The sequence below is a fragment of the Cetorhinus maximus genome, chromosome 14, assembly GCF_964194155.1.
Source record: "Cetorhinus maximus chromosome 14, sCetMax3.hap1.1, whole genome shotgun sequence".
Lineage (NCBI taxonomy): Eukaryota > Metazoa > Chordata > Chondrichthyes > Lamniformes > Cetorhinidae > Cetorhinus > Cetorhinus maximus.
The window spans coordinates 1,290,267-1,304,011 of NC_135892.1; the positions used below are offsets into that span (position 1 = coordinate 1,290,267).

The 13,745-nt window shown below is 39.4% G+C and overlaps 1 protein-coding gene across 6 annotated transcripts in view; it reads left to right on the forward strand.

Annotated features, from left to right (window-relative positions):
• Window positions 1–13,745, forward strand: part of kiz (kizuna centrosomal protein) — a 203,923-nt gene that overhangs the window by 49,152 nt on the left and 141,026 nt on the right. For 5 of the 6 annotated variants that reach the window (XR_013578637.1, XR_013578638.1, XM_078556388.1 and 2 more), the window contains one exon: window positions 2,954–3,046. The exons of the other annotated variant lie outside the window; for it this stretch is intronic. Coding sequence is in view for 3 of the 5 variants with exons in the window: in XM_078556388.1 (XP_078412514.1) it covers window positions 2,954–3,046 (93 nt within the window). In the remaining 2 variants the exon portion in view is untranslated. The remainder of the gene's footprint in view (window positions 1–2,953; window positions 3,047–13,745) is intronic. 6 annotated transcript variants of the gene reach the window in all.

The window sequence follows — 13,745 nt, forward strand, 5'->3', positions numbered from 1 at the left end:
AGGGGCCAATATATTCAGAGTAACACTGCAATTTCCTCAGAAATCACTGATATTAAAATAACAGTCTTAGGCTGAAACCATTGACTTGCTGTGTGATCTGTAATGTGTGAAAAAGCAGAATTACTAACCAAAGTCCATCAGCTGTTAATTGCTTTTCAATTATCCATAACAGTGCTGCTAATTAAGTCTAAAACATCACTTGAAGTCATAAAAAACACTTCAACCGTTATCTAATTCAGTACCTTTTCTGTATGAAGTTTCTGAGTCCTGATCAAATATTTTGCACTGCACTTCAGTTTCATGCACTGTGGACTTTGGCCTTTCACCTAAATACTTTCCAGAAAATAAACACTCAATTTTCAGAGGCCTGAAACAAATGTAATATTGTCCTGTATCTGCTAATCTGCTTTGCTCAGTTTATGCAGTTTTATCATATATACCAAACTCACTTGTCAAACCTTTCTTGTTGGTTCCTAGTGTTACTTAATGCAGCCATAGAGCAACTTTGTCTGCCATTGATTGCTTAACATTTCAATTTTGCCACCTTCCCCAATAATTGTATTACTCTTTTTGATTTTTATTCTTTTTCACTCTTTATTTTACTCTCACTTGTTCCTTCACTATTTCATAGCTTTTCTTTCCCCAGCTAAAGTCAAACAATTATTTAGGGGAGGAGGAATTACTGTTTTAACAAAAATGTTCGTATTTTTTTTCAGTAATTACCGACCTGTTAATGAAATTCTACAATCATACAGTTTTAAAATGTGTGATTTCTGAGAATAGAGTTTTGTTACTTGGCTGTTAATTATGGAGAAAAACAAGCGTTTGGCCATTTTTCATTAAAAGAATAATTTTGTTCCCCTGATTATCAGAAAATAATAATGTAGGACTCCCAAAGGGCAATTCATCTGACATCGTTTATTCTTCTCAGAATTTTCCTACATCAAACTTGTATTTATTCTAGCAAGCTTTGCTAAATCATGAACTGATTTACTTCTCTCTTGAATATTTAATTGAGCTTAATGCTTACTGCACTAGATGGCAGTCTGCTGCATAAGTATGGAGTGTGCCATCTAGGTTAGAAAACAGTCTTCAATTGAGGGTGGTCAGAATGTGGAATTCTCTCTCGCAGTCTGTTGTTGAAGCACAGTGCATAAATTCATTTAAAAATTTGATAGATATTTGAGCAAGATAATAGTCTACACTTGATTGGCTCAATGACCTGGTTCTGTGCTGTAACGTGATTCTATATTAACACAAAGTGTGAAAAAGTGATATCTTATACTTAGTTTAACAGTAGGTTTAAAGAGAAACTCAGTTTCTTATGTTCAAATTGGATCAAAATGAGTAGAACTGATCAGCCTTTTTTATTTTAATCACTTCATAACTTTCAAGTAAACTTGAATCATTTATCCCTCCCATTTTAAATAAGAACAGATTTAGCTTCAAAATCTGGAATCATCATGTTGCCTTTCTTTGAATCTTCTTCCCCTGTATCTAGACTTTTTTCTTAAGCATGGCAACAACATGTCTACTCTGACATTACTAATGTTTAATAAAGTATCAGTAACTTTTCCCTTCGATTTATGTTTTACCTGTCTACTTAAATACTCAAATATGTTTTATGCCTCTGCAGCTGTTGCCTTATTTTGTACCTTTTTAATGCTCAAAGTCTTCAAAGCTTTGTGGGGAGCAATTCGTTAAACTGAAGCAGACTAACAGTTTGAAAGCAGTTGGTTGGATAGTTGTAAAACACCTGGTTTCAACAGAAACTGATAATGCATCTGCCAACTGTAGATCTGACAGAAATTGGTTGGGATTATTTTAGGAAGAGTCAAGACCAGTTTGAATATACTTTGGAAATTAGCCTACATGACAAACAGGAATTACACATCTGCCAAGTACAGTTTTCTAGTTAAAATGTAGACACAAATTAGAGGACAGTTACAAGGTAGAATAGTGAAAAAATTCTGAAATTTTATTATCAAGGCGGCTAAAGTTTAGATATCCACTTAACCATTAAAATAATTAAGTTGGGAGTTTTAGCTGTACACATTTACTTGTCTCAGGTGGAACTTCATTATTATTTTACAATATTTAATACAGCACATTATCACTTTTGGCCTTGAAATGGTAATGCATACTAAGCTTTTTGTTTTGCCATGTTCTGCCTGATTTAGTGATAACAATTAGGTGGACAGATGTGGAAAGTGGGCTGGATATTCATTATGCCTGATCTATACCCATTGCAGTGTGTTACCAATTTTTAGCCATCATATTTAGCAGATGGAGGAAGTGCCTCCCCCCCACCCCAATTTTTGCAAGGACTCAAGAAAGTGAGGCAGTAATAATATGATACCTCATCATGCCAATATAAAGGTGGGATATAAATTTACTAGGCATTATTGTGAAGGTAAATTCGAAATGACAAGCTTATTTAGTTACTGATGCTGTTAAAAGCATTATTGCTTTTGTTTTCACTGTTACTACCTACTTTGCCATTGGCCTCTGTCTTTTGATGAGTTTCAGTACCTTCCTTGGGTTTCTCATTAGTCTGTATCTTGGCTTCTTGGAGGAAGAGGAAGAGCAATAGAATGAGGCCAAACTGATGAGACTGCACTAGTTACATGATGCACCCACTACCAGTACTCCCCTACCAGAGTATACACCCAGAGGTTTCAGTTTACGAGAGAAGCTCTAAAAGTTATACCTCAAGTTCAGAGCAAGCCTTTTGTCACTTCCACCATGTGCACCACCCTATCAGCATGGTATTTCCTGCTCCACACGGATAACTTCACAATCGGATATGTTTCCAATGGAGCTGAGCCAAAGTATTCACCTGAGGCTGACCCCAGAAATCACAGCTAACGCGTGGCTTTTGTTACTGAAGCAAAACTGAGGTTAAATAAAGAGAAAGGTTAAAGTAACACCTACATATTATTGTGTATCGTAGATGGCATATGAAAAACAGATCGAAAGATTACTTCCAGTTTGGAGTAAGAACCTGAAGTCACAAGGGAAGGAGAAGGAAGCAAGTCTGGAACGAGTAAGATTGGAAAAGTTTTTCATTTATGTTTTGTTTTTGCTAAAGTAAAATCATGTTGGAGCTCATGTACCGTTGTAATTTATTTTTCATGTGACACTAAGAGGAGTGTATAATCATATAATGAATCTTGATTATATTCGTGCAAATTTAGCAGATTTGCATATTTCAAGATCAGGTCACACAGGTAAAGGCAAGGCAGTAATAACTTTGCTATTATGGCTTTTATAACTTTTCTGTAGATATCGTTGGTTGATCCACTATTTTTGCGGTACTTCAAATTCTATCTTCACTCTTCTGTCTCTCACTGTGAAGGCATATGATGCTTATCCAGTCTTGGGTACAGGATGTACTATGACTACTTCACGGAGGTCTAAGTAGAAAAATAGAGAGGTCATATTGGTATATGTTTCAGAGATGTTTAATCGACAAGAGGCTTTGTTATTGCGATTGCTGTCTCAGGCTGATCCAGAATGTTTAATCCTGAGTTAAACTTCTGACTCTACATTAGCATATAAAACATGCCTGCTTCCACCTCCGTAACATTACCTGTGTTACCCCGATCTCTATTTCTCTGATGCTAAAACCTCATCCATGCCTTTGACACTTCCAGACTCAGTTATTTCAGTGCTTTTCTGACCAGTCTCTTATCCTTTATTCTCCATATACTTCAGCTCATTTAAAATTGCACAGCCAATATGCTATCCTCAACCAAATACCATTTGCCCATCTTCATGCTGTAAATAATGAGAAGTATACTCATCTGCACATCACATGTGGCCCACAGCCTCCCAAGCACATGCCTCACAAAGAGGAGGATGGATTTGGGGGGCTTTGTGCTGATTGTGGGCTTAATGGCATGCTAAATCATTGACTGGAATGATTGGGTTTGAGGTATGTCAGACCATGCCTGTTTAGCTGCATCCTGTCTAAGGTCCATTTGATAGGGAAGCCTGCAGAGCTCAAGTGGGGTGTAGAGTGTTAGCTTTTAGTTGGTGATCTTGCATTTTACTTCATGTCATTGTGAGTGTTTATTGTGAATTTTTCTTTATAAAGATTATGCATAAAAATATAATGGAAAATGCAAATTTGTTGTTCCCCTGCATTCATCTGTGCTTCATTCAGCCAGCCAGTAGGAGGGGCATGAGGCTATCTCGGGGATGACATGTTCACTCATTCTTCTTTCCTTTCCAGAAGGAAGTGCTTGACTTCCAGTAGTTTTAATTTATTACTGCTATGGAATCAATGGATTCTAAAATTCATATGCTTCACATTTGAACTTGAAATTGTAAGTTGCTTTTTTAACTCGTGTAAAGTAAATCCATAAAAAAAGCAGTACCATCAGTACAGTTCAAGGATGAATGTAGCTTTTATGTGCTCATCAGTGGAAAAGATGGCATTGCTGGAGATTGGAATACTATTCACTTGCGCCTGGTGACAAGTGCTAAGCCTTCTTGGGTCAGGGATGCCATCAGTTACTTTCAGCATTAAGCTTCTCAACATTGCTCTGACAATGGACTTCTGTCAATCTTAGGAAAAGCCGTGTACTCTGCTGCTACTTCTTTGGTGCTGTTGCGGGCTGTTTACCATATTTATATGCATAAGGTGACCCATAAGTAAGATGAATTGCCAGAACCCCAATCCAAAAATCCATGACTCTCCTTTAAGGTGAAGGACAACATTGCATTTCTGTCAACCAAACTTGCCACCTTTATGTTAACAAAGAGCTGAAAGTGAACAGAAAACTATTCCAAATACAGAAGGCTTACTATAGTCATCATGGACCTCAAAGTAATTTAACTATCTTGCTGCTGTTGGAGCAGAGCAATTTCCTTTCAGCTGTTTTAAGCCTGTTGTTATTCCACTCCTTCAAAACTGTGATATTTAACTCTCCCCATTTCCCTTAGGCTCCCACTCCTGATTTATAACAAGCGGCAATTTAACAGATTAGATAAGAGTGCATATTACATGATGTTCCTAAACAATGGCATAAATTCCTTGTCTTATACATTAACAAGAAGAAAGAACCTGCATTTATACAGTGACTTATCATATTCACTGAGCTTTCCAAAGCACTTTGCAATGAATGGATTTGTTTCGGAGTGTCGTCACAATTATTATACTGATAAATGCAGCAGTCAAATTACACATGGTTAAATCCCACATACAGCAAATGAATGAATGACTAGATAATCTGCTTTTGGGTGGTGTTGGCTGTGGGAGGAATGTTAGCCGGGTCACTAAGAAAATCTCTTGCTCCTCTTCAAATAGTGCTAAAGACTGTTTAATATCCATCTGAACTTTTGTTTGACATCTGGTCCAAAAGACATCTGCATTAAATAATATGTGAACTTGCATCTTCCATTCTTACTCCAGGGAATGTGATTAATGCACCTGTTCGGTAATCTTTTGTCATTCTGTTCACTCCCACACAATAAGTCAACATGTGTCTGGTTGACATCCAGAGTATATGCTTAGCCAGTGTTGCAACCCTTCTATTGCATGATATTCAGTAGTTGACAGCTGATACATAAATAAGAGAGGCATCTTCCTTGATCACTGAAATTGTCCTTGATCCTCCCACCTTAGACTCCTTTTGTTAAATATTTTTGTGATATTTCATGTTCTGAATTGCAAAGAAATATTTTGAATCATAGAGGATTACAAATCTTTATTTTTTTGCCAGACACTGTCATTTTACCTCTATGACCTGGGTTCTAATCCTGCACAAACTGATTGTATGAACATTTTCTCTTGCAAGTGAAATCAATTTGGGAATTTTCCATCCAGTCCTTAGTGGACATGGGCACACAGCACATAACTAATCTAATTGCCACTAAATTGGCAATCTTTCCCAGAAAAGCCGCAGGTTAGCTGGTATGGGAAAGAGAAAAATGACATATTAGTGTAATAGGGCATTCTAGTTAGAGGTTGGAACTAAAACATAACATTGTGTAGTGGGGAGCTTTATTCTGCATCTAATCATACTGGATTTGTTGTGGAATGCTTAATGTGCCAAAAAAACAGCGCAAAGCAACATAGCAGGTTATAATTAATGATTTGTTAGCTTTGCTTCTTTATTTTGTCAGCTTTTTGGATTATCAAATCCTACCAATTTGGATGGCTTTGTACTTAAGGTCTTTTACCCACTCTGCCTAAGCATTTGAGTATTCTTTCATGTTTGTCCATGGTTTTGTGTTGCAAGTTTGGCCTGGAGTAAATTTGGCAAGGACCAATGCTCTTGTACATAGTTGGCAGTATGAATCTTACAAATTATGTAACACCGATGAATGCCCAACAGCAAGTTGTTGAACTTTGTTGTTTACTGGACACAGACAGATTTTTGGGTTTGGTTCACAATATAATTAAGATGTTTGCCACTAATCTAGCTCAAGTATCAACAAGGTGTCGTTTCATACTTCCACGAATCATTATTTGGAAAGTATGTTGATGATGAGACGTTTGTCTGTTTGTTGTACTATCTTTCCTATATCCTCATCCTCTGTCCAATATAAAAGGAATATTTGAATAAATAGGCATTGAGTAGGCCCGGTGAAATGTATCCCAGACTGTTGAGTGAGGCAAGGGAGGAGATAGCAGGGGCGCTGGCAATAATTTTCAATACCTCTCTGGCCACAGGAGAGGTGCCAGGGGACTGGAAGACAACCAATGTGGTACCGTTATTCAAGAAGGGAGGAAGAGGTAAACCAGGGAACTACAGGCCAGTCAGTCTAACCTCAGTGGTGGGGAAACTATTGGAAGCAATTCTGAGGGACAGAATTAATCTACACTTGGAGAGGCAGGGATTAATCAAGGACAGTCAGCATGGTTTTGTTAAGGGGAGGTCATGTCTGACCAATTTGATTACATTTTTCGAAGAAGTGACCAGGTATGTAGATGAGGGCAATACATTTGACGTAGTCTACTTGGACTTCAGCAAGGCTTTTGATAAGGTCCTGCGTGGGAGACTGATAACGAAGGTTATCATGGGACCCAAGGCAATTTGGCAAATTGGATCCAGAATTGGCTGAGTGGCAGAAAGCAGAGGGTGATGGTCGAGGGGTGTTTTTGTGACTGGATGCCTGTGTCCAGTGGGGTTCCACAGGGATCGGTGTTGAGTCCCTTGCTGTTTGTGGTATATATAAATGATTTAGATTTGAATGTAGGAGGGTTGATCAGTAAGTCTGCGGATGACACGAAAATTGGTGAGGAGTGAGGAGGATAGCCTTAGATTACAGGAGGAAATAGATGGGCTGGTCAGATGGGCTGATCAGTGGCAAATGGAATTTAATCCGGATAAGTGTGAGGTGATGCACTTGGGCTGGGCAAACAAGGCACGGGAATACACAATGAATGGTAGGACCCTGGGAAGTACCGAGGATCTTGGCGAAGGACCTTGGTGTAAATGTCCACTGGTCCCTTAAGGTGGCGGGGCAGGTGGATAAGGTGGTTAAGAAGGCATATGGGATACTTGCCTTGATTAGCTGAGGCATAGAATATAAGAGCAGGGAGGTTATGTTGGAACTATATAAAACGCTGGTTAGGCCACAGCTAGAGTATTGCATGCAGTTCTGGAATCCGCATTATAAGAAGGATGTGATTGCACTAGAGAGAGTGCAGAGGAGATTTACCAGGATGTTGCCTGGGATGGAGAGTTTTAGTTATGAGGAGCGATTGGATAGACGGGGGTTATTTTCCCTGGAGCAAAGGAGATTGAGTGGGGGACATGATTGAGGCGTATAAAGTTATATGGGGCATAGATAGGGTAGACAGGAAAGTACCTTTCCCCTTGGTGGAGGGATCAGTAACCAGGGGGCATAGATTTAAGGTAAGGGGCAGGAAATTTAGAGGGGATGTGAGGAAGAATTTTTTCACCCAGGGGGTGGTGGGAATCAGGAACTCACTGCCTGAAAGGGTGGTAGAGGCAGAAACCCGCATAACATTTAAGGAGTATTTGGATGTGCACTTGTGATGCCATGGCATACAAGCCTATGGGCCTAGTGCTAGGAAAATGGGATTAGAATAGTTAGGTACTTGTTTGACCAGTGCAGACTCGATGGGCTGAAGGGCCTTTTTCTGTGCTGTAAACCTCTATGACTCTATGAGAGCTGGTACTAGAGTACTGCAACACCTAAGTTGCAAGCCAATCCACTGTCTCAGGATACCAGCAAATCTATCAACTGCTGCTACATGAGTTCACAATCTCATGTTCTCCTGCCTAAGAATTCCTATCTTATACCCATGAATGATTTAACAATAGCATGCATTTGTATTGTGACTTTAACATAGTAAAACGTCCTTGATAATACATTTGAACAAAACTATCTGATCCATTGGCTCACATCCCTCTAGGGTAGTAATAGTAGTCTCCAAAGCAAAAAAAAAAGTGTTTCTGTCTCTTCTACTTGGCACTTTTCTTTTCCTACTTCTCTCTCTCTCACACACCTTTCTTTTCTCTCTCCACTGCTTTTTTCTCACTTCCTGCTTCACAGGAGCATTACTAAACAAAATTTGGCATTGAATCATATTAGGAAGCAAGACGACAGATGACCAAAAGCTTGGCTGAAGAGGTAGGCTTTGGGGAGCATCTTAAAGGAGGAGAAAGGAGTAGAGAGGTTTAGGGAGGGATTACCAGAGTTCTTGATGGAGACAGCTGAAGGTGGAATGATTAAAATTGGGGATGCACAAGAAGTCAGAATTAAAGGAGTGCAGAGATCTTGGCAGGTTGTGGACCTAGAGGAGATTACAGAGATACTGAAGGGTGAAGCCATGGAGAGATTTGAAAACAAGGATGAGATTTTTTTTTAAGTGAAGGATTGCCAACCTGGGAGCCAGTGAGCACAGGAATGATGGGTGTGAGTTAGTATATGGGCAGCGGAATGTTGTACGATCTCAAATTTATGCACGGTAGAAGAAGGGTGTCTGGCCAAGAGTACATTGGGATAGTCAGGCCTGAAGGCAACAAAGGCACAAATGAGAGTTTCAGCAGCAGATGAACCGAGGTAGAGGAGAAGACTAGCAATGTTATGGAGATGGAAGGCGGTCTTGCTGGTGTAGTACATGTGTGAGGCTCATCGTGGGATCAAATGCAATACCAATGTTGCAAATGTTCTTATTATGCCTGAGACAGATGCCAGGGAGAGGGATGGAGTCGGTGGCTAGCAAATGGAGTTGTGATGGTGTGATTTTCCCAATATTTAATTGGAGGAAATTTCCGCTCATCCAATGGATGTTGGACAAGCAGTGTGACTCTTCAGTGCAATCTCTCCAGAAAAGAAAACAAGGGCAGATAAAGGCATCAGAGTCATTCTTGGTGCGAGAAGTGGCTGCCACAATGATGAAAGGGACAATGAATGAATTCTCTCACAATGCTGGGCCCTCATGCCTTCATTCAAAGTGCTTTCTGGTCAATTCTAATTCTTGATAATACATTTGAACAAAACTATCTGATCCATTGGCTCACATCCCTCTAGGGTAGTAATAGTAGTCTGCAAAGCAAAAAAAAAAGTGTTTCTGTCTCTTCTACTTGGCACTTTTCTTTTCCTACTTCTGTCTCTCTCACACACCTTTCTTTTCTCTCTCCTCTGCTTTTTTCTCACTTCCTTCTTCACTTGGTCTCAGTCTCAATATTTTCCAGTTCCGGTTGACTCTTTCTGTCCCTTTCAATTTAGTGCCTACTTTTCTCCTTTTTCTTGCTGTCTCTCCTCCAGTATATTTCTTACTTTCTTCATGTTTCTCTTCCATTTTTCTTTGCTCCTACTTCATGTCTGCATTTTTCTCTCATTTTACTCTCTGCTGTTCTGTTTATTTCTTTCTCTCCCTCACCACCCTCTCACGTCACTTTTGTTTCTCTGTTCTTCACTTTCTTACCCCTTTCCCCCTTTACTCCTACTTTTCTCTTTTCCCTTTTCCCTTTTCTTTTTCTTTGCTACCTCTTCAACAGGCATCATTTCAATTTACTTTTTATGGCATGAGGAAGATTAGGCACGTTGGGTTTTGCTAAATGTTGGTTGAGACTAACCTGACTAATTTAGGTGCGGTTGCAGCAGTGCAGTCCAAGTTGTTCACACATTGGAACCCCTTGCTTAGCTCTTCCCTAAGTAACTGTACAGAGATGTACAGTACTTAACTGTATTCACAGGAAATGTAAGATGAGAGCTCCTGGAACAAGTTTTATTGCCCACAGCATCTGCTTGTTCACTGTAAGCAGTACACAAACAGAAGAAAGGATGCTGATAGAGAATGCTGATTTCCTACAGCCACGAGTTTGAGAATTGTACCTGCAGAGTGCAATTTTGAATCAAGAACCAAGTTATACTGCAAACTGCACTGAGCTGACAAAGAAGTTCTGTTTTTGAATGTACAGTTGCAGGTCTTTCTTGGGTGATTTAGTTTGCATGTTTGAAGGCAGTGGGATCATCCAGTTTCTCTTAATGTTCAAAACTTTGAAAAATAAAATAGTAAAATCCCAGGAGAACCAGTGGACTATATGAGTACTTTTGAAATCCAGCTTTGTACTGAATTGGGGTTATATAATACTGGATATGAACTCCAAGCAGTGTAAGACTCCCTATTGAGGTATTCTTTCATTGTTTGCTTTTTGAATACTTGGGATTCAGGTCACCACCCTGATTCTTGAGCCATGTTGCCAATTCCACATTGTTAACCCAAATATGCTTTTCATTGACATGAAAAGCGGCAGTGCTACCACATCTTTTTAAAAAAAAATAGCTGAGGCAGCTTTCTCCTCAACCTGGTGGATGAGGTGACCTGTATTTTACTTTATTATGGAGAGAAGAATTGGTACAAAGTGACAAAATCACAAAAAAAACTTCCGGAGGTTGTGAAAAGAGGAAAGAAAAGAATTGATGAGAGGAAAGAACAATTATGGCAATATTTATGATGAATTATGGATGAAGCATTGGGATATTTCTACAATTATGTAAATGGAAGCTACTTTTTGCTTGTTTGCTTGCATTGCTGCTAAGCTGGGTAAAGCAATGCTCAGCATACTTAGTGAAACATGTCAGTGTAGTGCAGCTCACTTACCTCCAACATTTAGTGCAGCTCTTGTGAGTAAATATGCTCTAATAAGAGTTGAAATATATAGTGGTTTAAAACAGATGCGATAATGGTTACTGGAATGCAATCTTGGATGTAAAGTAAGGCTATTCCAAGCAACTCATGCTCTAGCTGTTTTTAATTGTCTATGCTTCAGGTATGTGGCATTTGTGAGAATCTCATAACTAGAATTTTCCTAATTTTGACAGCTCTAGGTACCAATTGAAATAAGAAATAAGTAATATTTCATTGTCCCATTCCAGCTTAAGTATTGCTGTATAAATTTATTTTGATATAGTATGTGTAAATATATCTAAGATTGGGTTTCAATATTATGCTCATTTGAAGGCTGCTGATACTGGGTTTTGCACAGGAAGGTATTCATCTTAAATAGATGATCACAGACTGCTCTCTAGAGGAAATAGAAAATGACAAAGGGCCTTCATAAAACAAAAATGGAGTGAAATATGAGTAATACAAGAACTGACTTTATTGGTTAAATTCCCCTTTGAATGTCATGTTTGTCTTATTTTTGAATGATATAATGTGTGTTTTTTGCTTGTGTTGAAAGATTATAGAAATATATTTTAGGAGAGTCCAGCAGTGGAGGCATCAGTTAAAAAGAATGAAAGGATTTTGAATTTTTATATTGAGGTCAACAATGCAATACTTGACACCTGTATGCCGACTCATCAGATTCAGGATCTCTGCAGCCTGAGCATGCTTAGTGTTAATCCACGTGGTGCAGCATAATGCCCCCAGAAGCACTCAGAGTCAGTGTTCCCGCCTCCTCCTACTGCGCTGGGCTCATAATGGCCCTGACTTTTATGCAAATAAGGCATTCTTCCAATAATGCAGTTTGGAGTGGACATTTCAGGGCAAATTGCGCCAAAAACAATTTTTTTGCCTGCAGCTTGGCCCTTTCCTTTCAATAGGACCACCCTTCTCTCTGTACTTTATCTACTTTGGTCTCCAATACCCATTTAATGAAAGAGTCATTGTGCACTGATCCCACTTATCATGGGAAACAGCAGCAGCAAAATACAGGCAGTCAGCGGCCCTTCTATTGCTGCTAATGCTGTGCATTCCAGTTCCTAAACCTCGAGGGACTGCCTGCGTATCATGCCCTTAGTGATAGGAGTGCCATTGAAATAATTAAATGTGTGATGCCAGCTCATTTTGATGCAGACACACACAACACCTAAGTAGCAGTGGTCCCAGTGGCACTGTAGGAGCAATATTATTAGTTCCTTTGAAGGTCTGTCCTTGGCTCCTTCCTTATTTTTCATCTACATACTGTCCCTCAGCAATACCATCCAAAAACATAATGTCAGGTTGCACATGTATGCTGACAACGCCCAGTTCTACGTCACTGCTATCTCATTTGACTCCTGCATTGCCTCTGTGTTGTCAGACTGCTTGGCTGCTGTTCAGTCCTGAATGAGCCAAAATTTTCTCCAGTTGTACTTTTGGAAGACCATTGCCTTTGGCACTACCACATTCCCTAACTACAGATTCCGTCTCCCTCCCTGGTCTCTGAATCACCTTGGGATGTTTTACTGCCTTAAAACTGCAACATAAGTGCAACTTATTATTGTTTGATGATTTGAAAAACAGAAGTTTGAAGAATTGCCAGTTATACAGAGGTCTGTAATCAATATGATTTCAGCACCACACGTAGTGTGGATGGAAATGAACTAATTACAACAAGCTAACAACAATTTGAACCCTGTTCACAACATCCTAATCTAGCAGAGTTATAGCACTCTTAGATACAATATTATATCTGTAAGAATGCTACTAAATGTTGGGCGGAATTTTATTGCATTCCCGTCGGCGGGATCTACCTGTCCTGCTGAAGTCAATGGACATTTGAACAGCTCGCTGCATTTTACAGCCCCAATCCCACTGTGACAGGGCTGTAAAATTCTGCCTGTTGTCTCCTGAGACTGTTGATTTTGCTTATGCTGTTAGGGGACATTTTTCATTGCATGCATCCCATCATGGCGTTTGAATGCTGCACTCTGAGGGCTGAGGGTGGAATGAATATGCTCAAAAAGGTTAAAATATATTATGTCATAGCTTTGTAAATCGCTTAGCACATTTTAAACTGCTATAGTTAAATTGACGCAGATTGGAGCCTATTGTTTGTGAGCAGTAAATTTTAATCCATGAAACCAGAACCTTGTAGTAAACCAGTTAGTGCTCGGAGGTGTTAATGAGAAAAAAATAGGAAAGGCAAGGATATATGAGTGAACATTCTATTAGTCACTAGTCTGCCAAAGTGGTTCATGCTATTATAAAAGCAAAAAACTGCGGATGCTGGAAATCCAAAACAAAAACAAAAATACCTGGAAAAACTCAGCAGGTCTGGCAGCATCTGCGGAGAAGAACACAGTTAACGTTTCGAGTCTGCATGACCCTTCAACAGAACTAAGTAAAAATAGAAAAGGGGTGAAATATAAGCTGGTTTAAGTGGGGGTGGGACAAGTAGAGCTGGATAGAGGGCCAGTGATAGGTGGAGATGACCAAAAGATGTCACAAACAAAAGGACAAAGAGGTGTTGAAGGTGGTGATATTATCTATGGAATCTGCTAATTAAGGGTAGAAAGCAGGACAAGCAAGGTACAGATAGCTCCAG